This window comes from Podarcis melisellensis, assembly GCF_964234715.1.
Source record: "Podarcis melisellensis genome assembly, chromosome: 2".
NCBI classification, from domain to species: domain Eukaryota; kingdom Metazoa; phylum Chordata; class Lepidosauria; order Squamata; family Lacertidae; genus Podarcis; species Podarcis melisellensis.
In genome coordinates, this window is record NC_138529.1 from 104,197,778 (window position 1) to 104,217,586 (window position 19,809).

At 49.9% G+C, this 19,809-nt stretch overlaps 1 protein-coding gene across 3 annotated transcripts in view; it reads right to left on the reverse strand.

The window, feature by feature from the left end:
- The window catches only part of MTMR14 (myotubularin related protein 14), an 84,534-nt gene that overhangs the window by 27,591 nt on the left and 37,134 nt on the right, over positions 1–19,809 (reverse strand). For all 3 annotated transcript variants that reach the window (XM_081901975.1, XM_081901974.1, XM_081901976.1), the window contains exons 10-17: positions 18,552–18,618; positions 17,085–17,170; positions 15,720–15,796; positions 14,971–15,007; positions 13,754–13,824; positions 12,310–12,359; positions 7,354–7,492; positions 783–959 (exon numbers count right to left, since the gene is read on the reverse strand). In XM_081901975.1, coding sequence (XP_081758101.1) covers positions 783–959; positions 7,354–7,492; positions 12,310–12,359; positions 13,754–13,824; positions 14,971–15,007; positions 15,720–15,796; positions 17,085–17,170; positions 18,552–18,618 — 704 coding nt within the window. The remainder of the gene's footprint in view (positions 1–782; positions 960–7,353; positions 7,493–12,309; positions 12,360–13,753; positions 13,825–14,970; positions 15,008–15,719; positions 15,797–17,084; positions 17,171–18,551; positions 18,619–19,809) is intronic.

The window sequence follows — 19,809 nt, forward strand, 5'->3', positions numbered from 1 at the left end:
CCTAAAGCCGTAAAAGGGCTAAGGTAGGAATTTTTTGGGATGTCTGGCTCAACCTAGTACAGTAGTACCTCTGGTTAAGAACTTAATTTGTTCCGGAGGTCTGTTCTTAACCTGAAACTGTTCTTAACCTGAGGTACCACTTTAGCTAATGGGGCCTCCTGCTGCCTCCATGCGATTTCTGTTCTCATCCTGAGGTAAAGTTCTTAACCCGGGGTACTATTTCTGGGTTAGCGGAGTCTGTAACGTGAAGCGTCTGTAACCTGAAGCGTCTGCAACCCGAGGAACCACTGTACTGCTTCTTGTGCAGCTAGTACAACCCAGTGAAGTTTCTTGACCCCCTCCGTCCTCAAAGGGCTGCCATCCCCCAAACTCAGTTCTTTTCTTCCTCTCCTCATTCTGCTAAGTCGGCACCGGGCCCAGAACTGAGGCAGCAGGAGCAGACATCTCAGGTGGCAGAATCCGGGTGGAACTAAAGAGCAGCAAATTGCCCCTTTAATTATATTTTTGGGCAGCGGGTGCTTTTTCCTTGCGGCGGCACTTGGCAAAAAGTTCCCAAGCAGCCTCCTGAGAAGGAAATTTGTGTACATTTGCATGATCGGTTCCTTCCTAACGCGTGGTTTTTCTAAAAGGGGAAAGGAGGGTTTCCTTCGTGTGCAGCTGCTTGAATGCTGCCACCGTCGCTTTTCCTGCAGACCATCGCCCTTGCCTTGCGCAGCTTGGCAACCTGCTCCCCTCTCTCCCCCCGGTCTCCAAAGTGATACAAGCCTCATTCCGTCTCTCACCTGGCTTTGGGCACTTCCAGAGGACTGCTGCCCAGCCTTGAGAAGTTCTCCGAGTGGTTGGAAGAGGAGGAGCTGGAGGACTTGGCTTCGAGCACGCCCTGGATGGGCAGCCGTTCCTCGGACGGTTGCGGCCGACCCCACAAGACTGTCTGTGGGGAGGAGGCACAGTTTTTCCTCCTGCAAAAAATTAAAATTAAAATAGTAGTACAGAAGCACCTACTTGGGCTGCGAGTGCCAAGCCAAGTGGGGAAGAAGAAGAAGAGTTTGGATTTGATATCCCGCTTTATCACTACCTGAAGGAGTCTCAAAGCAGCTAACATTCTCCTTTCCCTTCCTCCCCCACAACAAACACTCTGTGAGGTGAGTGGGGCTGAGAGACTTCAGAGAAGTGTGACTAGCCCAAGGTCACCCAGCAGCTGCATGTGGAGGAGCAGGGAAGTGAACCCGGTTCCCCAGATTACGAGACTACCGCTCTTAACCACTACACCACACTGGAAGTCTAGGCCGCCTCAAGGCAGGTTCCTCCTTGCCTCCTAACTGCTCCACTCCCTCTCCACCAAAAAGGCTCCCAGGGAGGTCAGGCCAAAGGTTTACAAGGTACTCCCCTGGACTCTCAAAATGCTCAGACCATTAACTGGAGCTCAGCATCCTCTCCAAAGAGAACAGCAGATTATCCCATAATCGTGGATCTTTTTTAAAAAATAATAATAATCTATACAACAAGAAAAAGAGATAAAAATATATATATAATACACATTTTTATTCCACCACTCCGTTAGAAATGGCTCACGGTAGCGAACAATAGGTTAATCTACTGAACTTACAGAGTTACACTGTCGTAAAAAAAATATAGAAAGCCCAGAATACAAAGGGACAATCACCCTCCAGCAACACAGCAAATCACAATCAGAACAGGAGCTGAAAGCTATTCATACCCTGAAAGCCTTATTAGAAGATTTTTAGCCGTCAGGTGAAGACTGCTGAAGAGGGCATTTACATAGCGCTCTGCAGCCTATAAAGTCGCTATTATTCCCATTTCGCAGATGGGAAGGCTACGCCCAAGAGAACAATGATAAGCCTAAAGTCGGCACAGCGAGTTTATGGTTGGGGCAAGATCTGAAGCAGGAAACTTTCCAGCTCACCTCCCCTGCTCTGAGTCTCTCTGCTACTACAGCAGCTCTCTCGGGGCCAGACCCCAAGCACTGCCAGCAGCTGCCTATTCTGCAGTTCTTAATTCAGGTTCCCAAGACAATGGGGCTTTGCTGCTGCTGCTGCTGCTGCTATAGAGATTCACTCTTTTGATTTCCAAGCTCCTGCTATTGTGAAGCAAAGCTTGGATCCTGCGCTGAGAAGGGCAGGATAGACCCAAACTTGACTGGGCTAAGCTTGCACTGAGTGACAGGTGCCATTTCTGAACATTTCCATGACGTTTATCACCTGCACGACCTAAAAACCTCAGGACTTTAACCTCTTCTCCCTCCTCATATTCATCATTCCCTCACCTTCTATCATTCAAGCCCTTCCAAAAATACAGTGGTACCTTGTGTTAAGAACTTAATTCGTTCCGGAGGTCCGTTCTTAACCTGAAACTGTTCTTAACCTGAGGCACCACTTTAGCTAATGGGGCCTCCCGCTGCCGCTGCACGATTTCTTTTCTCATCCTGAAGCAAAGTTCTTAACCCGAGGTACTATTTCTGGGTTAGCAGAGTCTGTAACCTGAAACGTCTGTAACCTGAAGTGTCTGTAACCCGAGGTACCACTGTACTGAAATTCTGAAGACAGGCTACATTTTGGAAGCAAGCTAAAGAGCATGCAGCAAATACAAATCTTTGCAGAACTGATTCTCAGCAGAGAAAAAAGATTGGAGGGGGGGAAGGAGGGGGACAGACACACGCTTAAGAGCAGAATTGTGACAAATTTGCTCTCTCTTCCACCTCATTCTGCTTTCCCAGGTGTTACCATGCAGCCTTGGGAGCCATCTTCCCACTGCCACGGAGAGGTGCCAGGAATTCTTTGCCCCCAAAGGGTGCATTCACAAAGGGTTTTCTATGTCTAATGTAGACGTTGCTAGGATTAAGCAGGATAGCATTTAGGTGAATCCGGAAGGCGGGCTGCAGCCATTGCACAGCGGCACCTTCTCCCCAGCTGCTGTGATCACAGGAACACCTGCAGGCTGCCTTTAGCTACGGCCAGATTTGCACAAATAATAATTAAAAAACCACCCCTCTCAATTGCAGACACACATAGCCCTGGAAGAGCTATAGGGCTGCTCGCGTTCAAGGGGAGGTTTGGTGCAAGCCAGCCCTTAGCAGCTGGGAGACCTGAACCTTCCACAGCTGTTCCCTCCCTCTGCTGCCCCAATGCTTTCTGTTTCCCTCGCTGCCCGCTGAGCGATTATCAGAGGCCTGGCTTATTACCCCTTGCTGCGCACGTTAATAAGGGCTCTCCTGAAACCCCAGGATTTCCTCGCAAGACCCTCGGCGACTCACTCTCCAGAGCGGCAAGGCAGCGGGGCCAGGCTTTGGAGAGCCTTTATGCGCTCCCTTGCCTTGTGATTGCTGCATTGTGCGCGGGCACAAGGCTGCGACTTAATGAAGTGCCTAATAACACAGCCACAGGCACTCAAGCAGGCAGGCAGAGAAGAGAGGCAATTAAAAAAAGAGAGAGGCTTTTAAAAACAGGACAGGGCTCCCCGCAGCTTCCGCAACCGTCCCAGCTTTTGTGAGGGGGGTGGGGAGCACATGGGGGGGGGGGAGAGAGAGAGAGGCCCAGAACTGGCAGCTAAAAATGGGTTCCCTTGCATGGAAGAGATTCGATTTTCTCCCTTGCAGGCAAGAAGAGCCCTGCAGGATCTGGCCATCTAGCCCAGCATCCTGTTCTCGCAGTGGCCAGCCTGTAGGAAACCTGCAAGCGGGATGCAAGCACAAAGACACTCTCCCAGCATCCTGCGGTTTCCAGCAACCGACATCCAGGAGGACCGGTGCCTCTGATTGTGGAGACAGAGCGTACCATGGTTTGCGCCAAACCGTCTACACGGCCGATGTCTTATGCCAAACTTCTGCAACCTGGCACCCTCCAGATGATGCTGAGTTCCAAGCCAGCGTGGCCAATGCTGCTGCAAGGGATGATGGGACTTGTAGTTCAACACACCGGGGGAAACCATGTTGGAGACAGCGAACCAAAGAGCCACGGCCCTTTTCACAAATGCACATCTGGGTTAAAGGTGGGTCTCGGGTCAGAGGAGACTGAATAAGCCAAGGTCCCTTTCAACTCTACGATTCCTGGGCTGAGTACCAACTTCCTCCTTGTCAGCAGCTGGAGTCAGGTGTAAAGGTAAGGGTAGAGGGAACCCTGACCGTTAGGTCCAGTCGTGGCCGACTCTGGGGTTGCGGCGCTCATCTCGCTCTATAGGCCAAGGGAGCCGGCGTACAGCTTCCGAGTCATGTGGCTAGCCTGACTAAGCCGCTTCTGGCGAACCAGAGCAGCGCACGGAAACGCCGTTTACCTTCCCGCCAGAGTGGTACCTATTTATCTACTTGCACTTTGACGTGCTTTCGAACTGCTAGGTTGGCAGGAGCAGGGACCGAGCAACGGGAGCTCTCCCCCGTCACGGGGATTTGAACCGCTGACCTTCTGATCGGCAAGTCCTAGGCTCTGTGGTTTAACCCACAGCGCCACCCGCGTCCCGGAGTCAGGTGTAGGTCAGTGATAAAAACCCACGATGTCAATGAAGTTAACTCTTTATTCGAAGAAACCAAAACAGCGCAGACCAAGTGATCCCAGCAACTCTTCCCCGTAGGTCTTGCCCCAATGAGGCAGTTGCAAGGACTCAAAGTCCCTGCCTTTCCACGGCTGCCTAAGTCTCCTCCTCTCCAGGGTTTCTGCCAAACAATCAGAGACTGCACCTGTGCACAACCAATCTGTCCTCTGCTCTTTTCATTTCTCTCTCTGTTCTGGGAGACCTGGAGGGAGGGGGAGCTGGTTGCAGCAGCAGCAGGAGGAGATTCCCTGTATTCTTCTGCAGCCGGCCTCCTCTCTCTCCTGGCCTCCCTCCTCTCCAGCTTCTGAATCAGGACTGCTCTCTGTCCCAGCTTCCTCCTGCTCACTAAACCCTGTTGCCTCTTCAGCTTCCGACGCCTCCTCCTCCCAAGTCTGCTCCCTCTTCTCCCTCTGGCCACTCATCCCCCCCCACCAACCCCCTGGCTCTGAGCCTTCCTCTCTTGGGGGGTTCCCCAGCTGGTGCCTCCCGAGACTCCTCCAAGTTTCCCTTCCAAGAAATACAACAGCCCTCACGGGACCGGGATTATCCTTGCACATGCTGCAAATTGAGAAATACAGGGATGGTGCGCACACACAAAGAAGTCCTCTGGCTACAGAATCTGCCTTTCAACTCAGAATTCCAGACAGCCCTGCACAATACTCAGGCAACCCAGGACAGCTTCCAGCTCCTGCGGAAGCATCTGCCAGCCCTTCTTTCCCTGCAAGGTTTTCACTGTCAGCTACTGTGTGCCGCCTGCAATTTGACTGGGGTGCTGAGCAGACTTGGCAGGGCCACCATTTCAAGGGCTGCCCATGCTCTGAACAGATCTCTCTCTCCCTCTCTCTCTCTCTTTCTCTCTCTCTCTCTCTGTCTCCCCTGCACTTCAAGAAGCCAGGCATGCAACAGCAAGCTGAGGGTTCGCTGTTGCCCAGAGGACTTCCAGCTGCCTCCCAGCACAGCCCAGATTTAGCTCAGAATAATTGCACTGTAAAATATCATTAGCACACGTGCTTGGGGAGGAGAAAGAAAAATTAAACTGAGCAGGGCAGGCCCGCGGGCAAGGCTCCGAAATCCCCAGCCTTTGGCTCCCTACCCTCCCGTCATGTGGGAGAGCTTCTCCTCTTCTCCCGCTAGCTCCTCTCCTGCATAGACTTCAAGGTCCAGGCCAATGGAGGGGGGGGGAGAACAAGCTCCCCCCTCCCCCCGTGGAACGACCTTCACTGCCAAGGATCTGCCTATCCTAGGGCCAAGTTGTATGTCATGCTTGGACGAAATTGGTGGGCTGGCTTCCCCCCTGGATTTGAGAGCCTTTTCTTTAGAGGAAGCTGCCTTAATTCCTAATCATCTAGTCCATCTGGTTAATCATCTGGACCATCAAGCTCAGCGTCGTTTACGGTGACAGGCAGCGGCTCTCCAGTTTCCCAGAAAGGAGCCTTCGCAAGCCCTACTACCAGCAGATCACAGAGCGGCATTCCGGAATGTAGGACGGCCAACTTTAGCCCTAGGTGGTGAATTTTGTGCAGTCAAGATGGGGGACGGGAGGTAGAACCCTATATCCATTGAGTCACTCCTGCCTGCCTCCCCCCCCCCAGCTTGGAAGGGCCCCCCGTGCCCAGGCTGAAGAACATTCCTAGTTACAAGTGAGAGGGTTGCTATCTGTCATGGATGTTTTTGCTGAGATTCTTGCATCGCAGGCAGTTGGAATGGATGACCCCTGCAGGACCCTTCCAACTCTATGACTGTACAGTGGTACCTCGGATTACGAACGCTTCAACTTGCGTTTTTTTGGGCTACGAACAATTGTAACCTGGAAGTAAGTTGTCCGTGCCCTCGGAGGCCTCACTGCTGCCTGAAGGCAAACCCAGATATCCGCGGGGCCTACGGAGCTCTCTGAGGCCTCCTCGAATGCCGGGAACCAAGCCCCGACATCCGTGGGGCCTGCAGAGGCCGAGAGCCAAGCACTGACGTCTGCAGAGGCCTGGAGAGCGACTGGAGAGCGACTGGAGCTCTCTGAGGCCTCTGCGAATGCCGGGAGCCAAGCCGATTGTGATTGTGGAAGAGAACCCTGAGCCCCCATCCAAACAATGCGCACACATAAGAAAATAAATAAATGTTAATTTTTTTCATCTAAAATACTGTCTTATTTATTTTATAGTGCAGTACATCTATTATTGCCTTCATTTTATGGATCAATGGTCTCGTGAAACAGTAAAATTCGTGTTAATTTGCTGTTTTAGGGTGTTCTTCATCGTCTGGAACGGATCAATCCACTTTCCATTACTTTCAATGGGAAAGCCCGCTTCAGGTTAAGAACGGACTTCCGGAACTAATTAAGTACTTAACCTGAGGTACCACTGTATAATGTCCCGGAGGCTTTCTAATTCAGTACTGGGAGAGGAACCCGTGAGGTGAGAGGAATGCACTGTGTGTGTATGGGGTACTAGGCAGGCCATTTCTGACTTGACAGGTGCCCTTTGCCAAATGCAGGGGTTCTCCAGGGCCTCTGCAATAATATTGGGTTAATGTGCGTGTCTAATTTTGCACCTGGGTGTAGTGTGAGGTGTGTTAAAACCTCAGTCAGACCAGCAACACACCGAGGGTGAGGTTGGCTCAAGGTACCATCGGGGTCACTACTTCAAAAATTGGGAAGGGTGAGAGGCCTGGATGTAGCTTCTGCTACCTTAGGCCCTGTCTAAGCTATTGTAATGGACTGCTTTTGTGGCACATGTTTACTAAAGCCATGCACCCGCCGCCCCACATACACCCGCCCCATGGTTGAAGGCACATGCATACACGCACACACGGTCTTACCAAGCAGCCTGTGTTTGGGACCCTGCTGGCATCAGCTCCACTGCTTCGTAGGTGAAGCTCCCTGCAGCCCCAGGTGAGTTCTCCATCACGAGAGAGAAGTCGCTGCTGAGACTAGTAGGGCTGCCCCGGTCCCTCTGCTCTGGAACACAAAGAAAGCAACGTCGGACTACCTTTCTTCTATAAAGTAGCAAACCCAGCATCCTCACAAACAAACCTCACACGGAGACACCCACCACACATGAACTCACACAACAGTTCGTTTTAATATTTGCGGCCTAGGACCCACATACCTGCAGGACCACCTCTCCTGGTATGCCCCGCGGAGGACCTTAAGGTCCACAAATGACAACATTTTGGAGGTCCCAGGTCACAAGGTGGTTAGATTGGTCGTAACTAGGACCAGGGCCTTTTCAGTACTGGCCCCAAATTGGTGGAATGCTCTGTCACAAGAGACTAGGGCCCTGCGGGACTTGATATCTTTCTGAAGGGCCTGCAAGACAGAGCTGTTCTGCCTGGCCTTTGGTTCGGACTCAGTCTGACCCTTATGTTTCCCTCCCCTTATGGTTTTGATGAGGCTGCATTTTAAATTGCATTTTAACCTGTATTTTAAATTGTGCCCCCCCATTATGTTTTTACTGTAATTTCACTGTTGTTAGCCGCCCTGAGCCTGGCTCTGGCCAGGGAGGGCGGGGTATAAATAAAATTTATTATTATTAACAGCTTTAATAATAATAATAATATTTTTTTTATTTATACCCCGCCCTCCCCAGCCAAGGCCGGGCTCAGAGCGGCTTACAAGCAATAATAAAAACAGGATGAATGATTACAACTTAAAAACAAAAATAAAATACAACATTAAAATAATGGAACATTAAAATATTAAAATGTAGCCTCATCACAGGAGAAGGAAAAGAAAGGGGGGGAAGAAGAGAGGGAGGGAATCAAATTGGCTCCAAGCCAAAGGCTAGGCGGAACAACTCTGTCTTACAGGCCCTGCGAAAAGAAATCAGATCCTGCAGAGCCCTGGTCTCATGAGACAGAGCGTTCCACCAGGCCGGAGCCAGAGTTGAAAAGGCCCTGGCTCTGGTTGAAGCCAATCTAACTTCCTTAGGGCCTGGGACCACTAGGGTGTTGTTATTTATGGACCTTGAGGCTCTCCGTGGGGCATACCAGGAGAGGTGGTCCCGTAGGTACGAGGGTCCTAGGCCGCGAAGGGCTTTAAAGGTCAAAAGCAGCACCTTAAATCTGAACCTGTACTGCACCGGGAGCCAGTGCAGCTTGAAAAGCACTGAGTGAATATGCTCCCATGGCAGAGACCCCGTGAGGAGCCTCGCTGCAGCATTCTGTACCCGCTGGAGTTTCTGGGACAGCTTCAAGGGCAGCCCCGCGTAGAGCGAATTACAGTAGTCAAGCCTGGAGATGACCGTCGCATGGATCACTGTGGCCAGAAGGAGAAACATCTGTTTGCTTACTCATAATAAATAGCTCCTATATGATAGGCAGGAGGTTCGGGGGCATATTTTGGATTCAGTTTTTCAGTACAATCCATACAAGTCTAACTGTAGTCTTGCAAAAAGAACAGGAGTTTGTTTATGAACTCTATGCAAACAGGTATCACATGAGATTGCATGTACATTCTGCAGTTATGCTGAAAAAGCATAAGATTACCGGGTGCAAAAGGTTTTTTTTAAAAAAAAAAAAGTTAAGAAAACAAGCTTCACTGCCTGATGAGATTTCAAAACTGGCGTATTTTTTTTAAGGGTGTGGGAAGGTGAGGAAATGTTATACAGTGGTACCTCGGGTTAATAACTTAATTCATTCCGGAGGTCCGTTCTTAACTTGAAACTGTTCTTAACCTGAAGCACCACTTTAGGTTAATGGGGCCTCCCGCTGCTGCTGCTGCACTGCCGCAGTGCGATTTCTGTTCTCATCCTGAAGCAAAGTTCTTAACCTGAGGTACTATTTCTGGGTTGGCGGAGTCTGTAACCTGAAGTGTCTGTAACCCGAGGTACCACTGTAATGTGGTTCCATGTGGTCAGAAATGGGACTTGGGCGTGCCACATCATAACCAGAGATGGGTGCAAAAGGTATCAGCAGACATTTCCATAATGAGAAGAGCGTGAGCTGTTTATTCAGTTGCTTATTTACACCGACCACGGAACCTGGCTCTTCTTTCCACGGCATATACGTAGCTCCAATCCTGCACTTCTCAGAAACAGCCAAACCGTTTGCAAGCTGCAGCTGAGAAAAGCATGGCAGAACTTAAGAGGGGCGGCTGGTTTTTTTTGGTTTTAATTATTAGCAAAGATGACAGTTCAGTGATCTGTCACAAGGCTGAGCTTTACCACCTGCAGTGGTGAGCGCAAGAGTTGCCAGGCTCTCGTTCAGAGGCAGCACCTGTTTATTTAAGAGCTCAGGAGGGGCAAGGAAAAGGTGGGGAAGCTGCGGCCATGCCAGATGCTACCAAACTCCCAAATGCGTAGCAGCTCCAGGGCAGCAAAGCCAGGAATCGGGACCACAGGGAACTGCTTGGTGCCTGTCAGGGGTTGAACATGTGCTCTGCCACTGAGCCACAGCCTCTCCCCAAAGAGGGGGCTGATGGGAGTTGTAGTCCGACATCTGAAGGACCACAGGTTCACTACTCTGGGCTAAGAAGACGCAGACCCAATTTGCCCACTCTCCATTCCTACCCACTGCATGGGTTACAAGTCCTGAGCCCTGAGCCCGGCTTTGGCTGGGGAGGGCGGGATATAAATAAAATTTATTATTATTATTATTATTATTATTATTATTATTATTATTAAGTCATAAATGGGCCAATAGTGAGGCGGGAGTCACAGCTGCTATATTCTCTTGGGGCACCGGAGCTTTTCTTTTTAAAGATAAACAGGCAGTCTTTTACAATCCTAGTCAAAAGCAAGCAGGCCTTTGCCCCCCATCTGAGAGCATTGAGGACTCAGACCTGCTTTCAGATCTCAGCCCAGCGACAAACTCGCTAGGGTTCCCTGGGGAAACCCCCCACCTTTCCAAGCACAGCTCCCCACCTGCAAAATGGGAGGGAGCAGCATCTTACGTTTTTCATCCGTGATGGGAGCTTTCCCCCCCCCGTAAGAACCAGGGACATGTATATACTCTGGGCACAGAATTTAGTGCCAAGTTCTCTGACCAGAAAATGCTGCAGCCCAGTGGATTAGGCGTATTAAGCACATCTGCATGACTGCTTTGATTTTGCGTAACTTTAAAAACTGCTGCTGGGAGTGTCAAGGGGAAAGAGGACTTATGCAGGAAAGTCAGTTCCCGCCACCATCACTGGAAATCTTATGCAGGATCTGCACAGTACCAGAGCGCTTGAAACAGTGGTGGCTTTTCTTTAAAAATCTTGTGAGCTGTACTTTGCTGAGGGTCATGAGAGTTGTTAGGAGCTGCAATTCCCACAGTGGTTTAACAATCAATCCCTCTTCTGAGGTTCGCTGTATTTCAGTGAGGGGAAATAGGGCTCTCCTTGTGGTTCCCAGGGTTCTTTGGGAGAAGCCATGGCTGTTTATATAAAGTGATACTTTAAACACCTAGGGTAGATGGGGCCTGACTCTGCCCCCTTTCTAGAATCATAGAGTTGGAAGAGACCACAAGGGCCATCGAGTCCAACCCCCTGCCAAGCAGGAAACACCATCAGAGCACATATGGTTGTCAAGCCTCCGCTTAAAGACCTCCAAAGAAGGAGACTCCACCACACTCCTTGGCAGCAAATTCCACTGTCGAACAGCTCTTACTGTCAGGAAGTTCTTCCTAATGTTTAGGTGGAATCTTCTTTCTTGTAGTTTGGATCCATTGCTCCGTGTCCGCTTCTCTGGAGCAGCAGAAAACAACCTTTCTCCCTCCTCTATGTGACATCCTTTTATATATTTGAACATGGCTATCATATCACCCCTTAACCTCCTCTTCTCCAGGCTAAACATGCCCAGCTCCCTTAGCCGTTCCTCATAAGGCATCGTTTCCAGGCCTTTGACCATTTTGGTTGCCCTCCTCTGGACACGTTCCAGTTTGTCAGTGTCCTTCTTGAACTGTGGTGCCCAGAACTGGACACAGTACTCCAGGTGAGGTCTGGATCCTGAAATTTCAGCAGGCACTGCACACATACTCTTGGGTCTTCCAGTCCTAGAGGACTGGGCAGTTTGTGTATGTGTGCTTTGACCAGGGTGATAAGTTCTCAGGAAATCGAATTATTGCCACATTCTGCGGCAGCACATGCACACCAATTACAGTTCACATCTCAGAACACACACTTGTCCCTCAGCGGTTTCAAGGATTTATCCCACAGGCCCTTATGTAACATGCATGGTTGTATCCAGCAAAGTCATCCCATGTGCACCGTTTGTGGAATCAAATTTCTCTACCCCAAAAAAGAAAAATGTTCTGGGGGTCCCTGGGGAGCACATTTGGGGAGGGAAGGGGGCATGCAGGGAAAGGGGGAAAGTTCCATTGCACTAACAGAAGTCTTTTTGCTAACAGGGCGGCATTGCATTAGTACAAAAATCTTTATGGAGGGGGAAACTTGAAATGGGAAGCCCAGCGATGACTGAGCGTGCTCAGGGGGGGCTGGTTGACTGTTTGCGAGGAAACAGAAAACTGATGAGGGGCAGGCAGAAGGGGGAGATAGCCTGCAAGTGAGGAGTGCTCTACACTGCAACATTTTGTTGCAGTCCTCATTTGTTATCCTCATTTTCAATCAGCAGCTGGAGTAGATTTCTGTTGCAGTTGTAGAGACACCGATCTTTTCTGGAATCTGAATCCAGTGGCCTGGCCACCTTCCTGTGAAACTGCGATGAGCTATGGCTCTCAAAGGCTTTCCCCAAATTCCCCTAGTGAGCGAAACCTTGCTGTCCCACTCGCCATCACAAAGCAGACCCAGTTGAGGCTAGAGGGGGGACTCGTTAGTAGGCGCCAAGAGACACTCACTCAGCATACAGATCTCTTCCAAAGTAAAACCGGGTGGCAGGCTCTTCCTTCTAGGAGAGACAAAACATGACAGTCATCAAATGCCACTGAACCACCAATGGAAAACGGACTTGGAAACAGTATCCCTCCAGGTCTTGACTGGTTAAACAGCTACTGGCCAGGAGGGAATTTAGGCCTGCCACAGAAGAAAGGAATTTTTGGAAGTAATTGGCTTTAAAAAATACAAATACAAGGGGGAAGTGATCTCCACAAGAACTTGAGAGATTTTGACAAGGTCTTGTGAAAGCTCACTGGAAACTGGCGCTGGTGCTGTTTCTCCACTGCCAGCGTGGCGTTGGGTGCCTCTGCCGCCTGAGGTGGCAGCCTCACCCTGCCTCATAGTTGGGCCGGTAAACAATAGGAGTTTGTCCTGACTGGGCTCTGCCCAGACGTCTCTTGGAGAAGGAACGCTGAATGCTATCCATACCAATCATTTTTTTAAGAACAAAAAACAAGCAATCTTAGAGCCGAAGGCAACAATTCTTAAAACCAGCCATTTCAGGGGGGAAAAGTCTTTCATTTAAAATCCAAAAAAACAGGTACCGTATTTTTTGCTCTGTAAGACACACCAGACCATAAGACGCACCTAGTTTTTGGAGGAGGAAAACAAGAAAAAAAATATATTCTGAATCTCAGAAGCCAGAACAGCAAGAGGGATTGCTGCGCTCCATGCACACACATTTCCCCTTACTTTTTAGGAGGGAAAAAGTGAGTCATATAGAGCAAAAAATATGGTAATCTGGGGGACATCTGTTCTCTCTAGTTGGAGAGAGTTCCACATCCCAGGGGCCTTTAACAGAGAAGGAAGGCCCTGCGCTGTCCTGTCACACAGCAAACCACAACTGTTGATGGAACTGCAAGCAGGATATCTCCTTTCAGACCCTAAGGCATGGGCTGGCATGCAATGGTCTTGGGTCCTCTGCTGTATAGGGCTCTATGGTAAACACCTTAAATTGTGCCCGGTAAGAACAGACAGCCAGGGCAGCTCTTTAAGGATCGGTAACACAATTCTGCTTTGGGACACCTGGCTGCCAAATTCTGCACTGCTTGCTGGACCATCTTCAAGGGGTGGCCCTCGTGTGATGCTACTGCCACAGCTGCAGTGCTGTTTCAACAGCAACTGGTACGAGGCGAGAGGCCCTTTTGCCCGTTAATCCACCCCATGCACCGACCAAACTCATGGCCACTTTTTTTTCTTATGTAGGACTTTGCAGCCCAAACCTTTTCAGAGAAAGTGCTGTGGCCCCGTTTTCGCTGCTTTCCGAGTGCAGAATAAATTAAAGCAAATTGGGCCAAGGCACCTGGGTCTCCCATCTCCCAGTAGAAAGAGCGTGCGCTAACAAGATTCTCCGTTCTTTTAGGCTGCCTTTGGTAGCAGGAAACTCCTACTGTGGGCTCTCCATACCTTGGCGGCTTAGCAGCCGAGAACTCCTCGGAGGTGATGTGCTTCAGAAAATCGAAGCAGAAAAAGAAAATCTGGAGCCAAGAGAGAGAGAGAGGAGAAAGCGTAAGAGAGAGCAAAGGGCGACAGCACTTGGTAAATGACAGCTGTCACACTGTACGCCTTCCTCATCTCTGCAGGAAGGGAGACGTCGCCACCACACAAGCCTAGCAAGGCCCCCTCGTAAGCCAACACTTTTCCAGGGGTCTCCTGCTGGCCAGGCCTGAGCGCTGCTTGTGAGAAGGCAAAACAACACAAACGCACAGAGCTGACATTATTAAAGAGGAGACATGGCTATGGAAAGGTGTTGCACATGCCCAAGTCAAGATGATTGGAGGGTCTAGGAACCCGCCGAGTTACAAATCACTTTGGCATCCTGGAATTTAAAAGAACAAATCATGGCGCAGGGGTTTTATTTGAAGAGGAAGACCCATCCAAGGACGATTAGGCAGCCACGCTTAAACTCAGTGGCCAATGCAGCCAAATTTCAGTCAAGCATCCTACCAACCAGATACCTTTGGGAAGCCCATAAGCAAAACATGAATGCCACGAGCATTTTCCTGTTTGTGATCTCTAGCAACCCGTACTCATTACGACCCAGCCTTATCCACAGCTAGTTTGCCCAACACTCCTTTTTCAGAGCCATCCAAGCTGGCAGACATTGTTAAATCTTGGGGTGGTCCAACCTCCAGTTTAACTAAGGCACAGGGCACAGCAGTGCTTCCTTTATTTTCTGCGCTGAATCGCCACCATCCAGCTTCAGGGGCTAACTCTGCCTTCGACTGATTGTGCGAGAGGGAGAAAAGCTTTTATCCACTTTCTCTACATTGCAGAAGGAGAAAAACCCTCTATCCGCTTTCTCTACGCTGCTATCATGTCTAATTTACTTGCCTTTTTTCTCTAAACTGAGACACCCTGATCACTGCACCGTTTGACGTCTACTGCCTACAGGCTTGCTGGAGGTTTCTGCTCTGGGCCATTATGGGAAGCTCTTTGGCTTCCCGTGGCACAGGATGCAAATTTTTAAGCTTATTCTGCTAAAATTTTGGGCGCAGATGATACCTGCACACCTCTGGCTACCGTTCCCTCACCCCACCCCCTCCCTGCCAGGGTGGAGTCCGCCATGGGGCGCTGACATCACTGCCGCTCTTTTGAGGGCCCCCCCCGCCAGCGACACTCACCTCCTCCCCTTTGCTGAGTCGATCCACTAGCATGTGCCTGCGAGAGAAAGAGGGAAACCGAGTAGCGTTCAAACTCAAGAGCAAGCAAGGACACAGAGGCTGGAAGTCTGTTTCTCCATTGCCCACCCAATGTTTCTTCAGACTATGAGCAGAATTGACACAAGAGGGGAGGATCTTGAGAGAGGCTTAGCTTGGAGCTTTCCTTCCCCTGCTAGCTGTGAAGCAGGTTGGACTGAAGGTCTCCTGGCAAAGAGGTTCCGATTTGCCAATGCTAGATTTGCTGGTCGCACAATCACCAGCTAATCTGGGAAGGACAGAGCCTTCAATGGCAGCTTTAAGTTGTATTATGGTATTTTAGTATTTTTTTGGAAGCCGCCCAGAGTGACTGGGGAAGCCCAGCCAGATGGGCAGGGTATAAATAATAAATTATTATTATTATTATTATTATTATTATTATTATTATTATTATTATTAAAGATAAGCTTCTATGTGCATGGTCTTGGGAAATCAGAGATGCCCTTCTATGATCAGTGCTCCAGTACACAGATTATCACTCACAGCTGTAGGCTGGACGCACAGGTGCAACTGTATGCGAGGGTCTCTATACGCTCACCTGCAAAACAAATGGCTGGTGCGGCGTAGGGAGCCCCCACCCTCAAATTCAAATGAGTTAGGGGAAACTGCATTAATCCAATCTGCAGCTGGTCCTACTGTTCCTTCCCTGGTTTTGGCCAAGGCAGGATGCTTACCCAAAGAGGAACCAGTCATAGGCCACGGTCAGATAAAGGATCTCCGCAGGTTCCAGGGATGCATGGATCAGCCCATCCTAAGGAACGAAAAACTGACAATACATCACAAATGACAATGACATTCAGCTGCCCTGCATTTCCCCCTGCAGCTGTGTGGAAGAGAGACCCAAACAGGTTATAAGCCAAAGCCAATGACTGAGAAATGGTTTCTTGTCAATGCAATGAAGCTATGCCAGCAATTCTCTCCAAAGCTATGTCATATGCAATCTAGACACAGGGGAGCTTCAGATTGAAAGCCGTTTTCAAAAAGCAAGCTTCTCGTCCTCAGTGTTATAAGAGAAAAAAGCCGTGACGTTTTACAAACACCATGGGACAAATTTGACACCCACAGTTCTTAAGAGGCACCTCCTTTTTTTTTTTGCTGCTTCTCCGCCCTTCCTGTTGCCTCTCATTCCAGAGATTTTTTTCCCTGCATTTCCCGACATCCCAGTTTTATCAGCAAATGAAAATTATGCAAATGCAATAGGCTCAATGCGCTTTTGCTTGAGCGAACACAATTTGCTCCTGCTGCGGAACAAGAAACGGTAAGGAACAATAAGGGATGTGGATCAGAGGAATTCAGTTTTTGAATTCCTCTGATCAGAGGAATTCAGTTTTTGTTAAGAGAGAGAGTGTGTGACTCTGGCCTCTAAGGTCACAGGGAAGGGAGGAGTAAAAGTTTCAGCTATACACAGCCTAGAAACCAAAATGGGAGAGAATATTAAGTTGAAGGATTTTGGGGGTCTACGGCGGGGGGCCCTTCACTTGAAAATAAAGGTCACACACAAACCAAGCCTTCTTGCTCTGCCCCTGGCAGTGATTCCTTTGCCAGTCTGGATGTACCAGAAAATACTTGACCTCACTTGCTTCCCTGCCCCTCTGGAATTAGCTCTGTACGGAGGCTCTAGCAGACAAGGAGTGCAAGATTTTAATTCGGTGCAACTCACGTTGTCCCATATCCTCCAGCCCTCTCTGTCCCTAAAGGCAGCCCTAATTGTTCCACAAACCCCCACCTTCTTCCCCAAGCAAATAGTGGGGCAAGGTGTCCTCAGTTCTGAAAGTTGCTGACTCTTCCAACTGTACCAGCAATGCAAAAGGTGCCCCGTGTAATTTAGCAAGCCGAACATTGTGTTTTCTACTAGCAGATTCGTGCATTTGAAGAAGAAAGTGGGGGGAAGCATCGCCGCAAGAACCACAGAGGTCCCCCTGTTGCCAATCAAGCTACGAAAGAAAAGCGACCGCTCCCTCTCCACCCAACCCGCCCCCTTCCCGGCTGCACCCCTTGGCGACTGCCTCGCCTGCGGAAACATGCCCATTGGTACTCACAGCCCACAGGGAGAGGCGCAGGAGGGAGATGAAGAGAGGCGTCCTGTCCCAGCCGGATATACAGTGTATCAGGAGCCCACTGTCATCTGCGCTGAGCCAGCAGGAAGGCAAAGCAAAAGGCGGGAGGGGAAAAGGCTGTGTTACTTGCATGGCATTCAAGATGAAAAGCCCCCCGGGGCACAGAGGGCTCCGCTAGCCCCCCAGGAGATGCGGTGGCATATGCCAGGCCAGATGCACAAGGCACAGCGTTCTCCGGGGACGGGCTCCGCAAGGCAGGCAACAAGGGGCTATATGAAGCCTGGGGGACGGGAGAAAGGAAACGACAGAAGCACCCATTGAAAATTACTGAGTTAGGCCTGTGGATTTACTGTGAGTAAAATCCAGCCAAATAACTGCCCTGTATATTCAGCCCCAGGGACACGGGTGGCGTTGCAGGTTAAACCACAGAGCCAAGGACTCGCCGATCAGAAGGTCAGCGGTTCGAATCCCCGCGACGGGGTGAGCTCCAATTGCTCGGTCCCTGCTCCTGCCAACCTAGCAGTTCGAAAGCACCTCAAAGTGCAAGTAGATAAATAGATACCGCTCCAGCGGGAAGGTAAACGGTATTTCCGTGCGCTGCTCTGGTTCGCCAGAAGCGGCTTAGTCATGCTGGCCACATGACCCGGAAGCTGTACACCAGCTCCCTCGGCCAATAAAGCAAGATGAGCGCCGCAACCCCGGAGTCGGCCACGACTGGACCTAATGGTCAGGGGTCCCTTTACCTTTTTATATTCAGCCCCGATGAGCGAATCAGAGGGGGCAGATCGGGAGGCAAGTCGGCTACAGGGGCAGAGCTCACAATAAGCGCCTCAAAGCTCACCGAGAGAAGCAAAATGAGAGGCCTCTGAAAAGCAGGGTATATGGAGTGGCTGCGTCCAAAAGTCTCAGCCACAGAAGTTTCACGAGAGCTTTCTTGGGAGACATGCAGGGTGCACTGTGCAAAGGAGACCAGATGCAACAGGCCCTTCATAAGGTCAAATGCATAGGGAGCAGCACTCTGCAGCTCAGCTCAGATTATTGAAGGGGATGCCAATACAGTGGTACCTCTGGTTACGTACTTAATTCGTTCTGGAGGTCTGTTCTTAACCTGAAGCACCATTTTAGCTAATGGGGCCTCCCGCTGCCGCCACCGCGCAATTTCTGTTCTCATCCTGAAGCAAAGTTCTTAACCCAAGGTACTATTTCTGGGTTAGCAGAGTCTGTAACCTGAAGCGTCTGTAACCTGAGATACCACTGTATTTAAGTCTAGAAGCCCAACCCTCAATTCCCCTGCTTTTAGCCATGAGGTTTCTTTGCCATGGAGTTTTCTTCAAAACATACTCTCTCTCTCACCCCCCCCATAGTTTTCTAAAGTAGTCAAATAAGCCACCCCCGAAAGGTACCCTCCCCCCATTTCCCACCTTCTCCATAACAAGAAGAAAACCTCACCGTCACCATTAATAATGGAGATCAGGAGCTTCAGGTAGTTCTGTGTCTGTTGCACCAGGTCCCAGCTCTGCAGGGGAGGGGAGGGCAACACATGAGAAAGAGAGGAGAGAGAAAAAAAGAGAACAGATAAAGTGATGCGTATTGGAGCATCTTTGCAATCCTGCTCAACACTCGTTACCTGAAACACTTAACCCGCATTTTATTACCTGCTTTGTTTCTACATTTTGTTCCCCCACGAAGAGGCAAGTTAGGGAGGACTGGCATGCAAGCAAGAAGTGGGAGAATGCAGAGCCGCCTTTAATTTGCAGGAAACCACGTCTCTGCGGCGGCTCTCATAGAGCCCTCCTGTATTGTTGGAGGACGTGCATCTTAAACTCTCTGTTCTTAGGGCAGATGCTTAAGCCTCTCCACTTGCCAAGTACCCCAAACGAGATTGACAACCACCATCTTCATCTGTGGGATCACAAGGGAAAGGGGGCTGCAGGCTCTCTAGGTCACAACACAAACATTAAGGGGGAAAGGCTTTGGGGCAAGGCAGAGGCTCTGATGGGCACATGCATCTGCAAGACCCAGAAAAGGGTTCTCATTTTGATAGAAAGATGGAAAAGTTTCTGGTCTCCGTGGTAGTGAAGGCAACTGGTTTCTGCAGGAGGCTCAGGAACTAGAAGGTACACAAGCAGGCCTTCTCTTGTCTTCCCTTTGTTGTTTAGTCGTTCCGATTCTTCGTGACCCCATGGACCAAAGCATGCCAGGCACTCCTGTCTTCCACTTCCTCCCGCAGTTTGGTCAAACTCATGCTGGTAGCTTCGACAACACTATCCAACCATCTCGTCCTCTGTCGTCCCCTTCTCCTTGTGCCCTCCATCTTTCCCAACATCAGGGTCTTTTCCAGGGAGTCTTCTCTTCTCATGAGATGGCCAAAGTATTGGAGCCTCAGCTTCAGGATCTGTCCTTCCAGTGAGCTTTCAGGGCTGATTTCCTTCAGAATGGATAGGTTTGTTCTTCTTGCAGTCCATGGGACTCTCAAGAGTCTCCTCCAGCACCATAATTCAAAAGCATCAATTCTTCGGTGATCAGCCTCTTTATGGTCCAGCTCTCACTTCCATACATCACTATTGGCTTGTCTTCCCTATGCTCCCTCTAAAAGAATATGCTGCACCACCCTTTTCCTTGTCCAAAACCACGTAGAGCCCTGCATTTTCCAACTTTAGTCAGGCTTGCATGACTGTAACCCTAAAAATATTTCAGATTAGAGCTC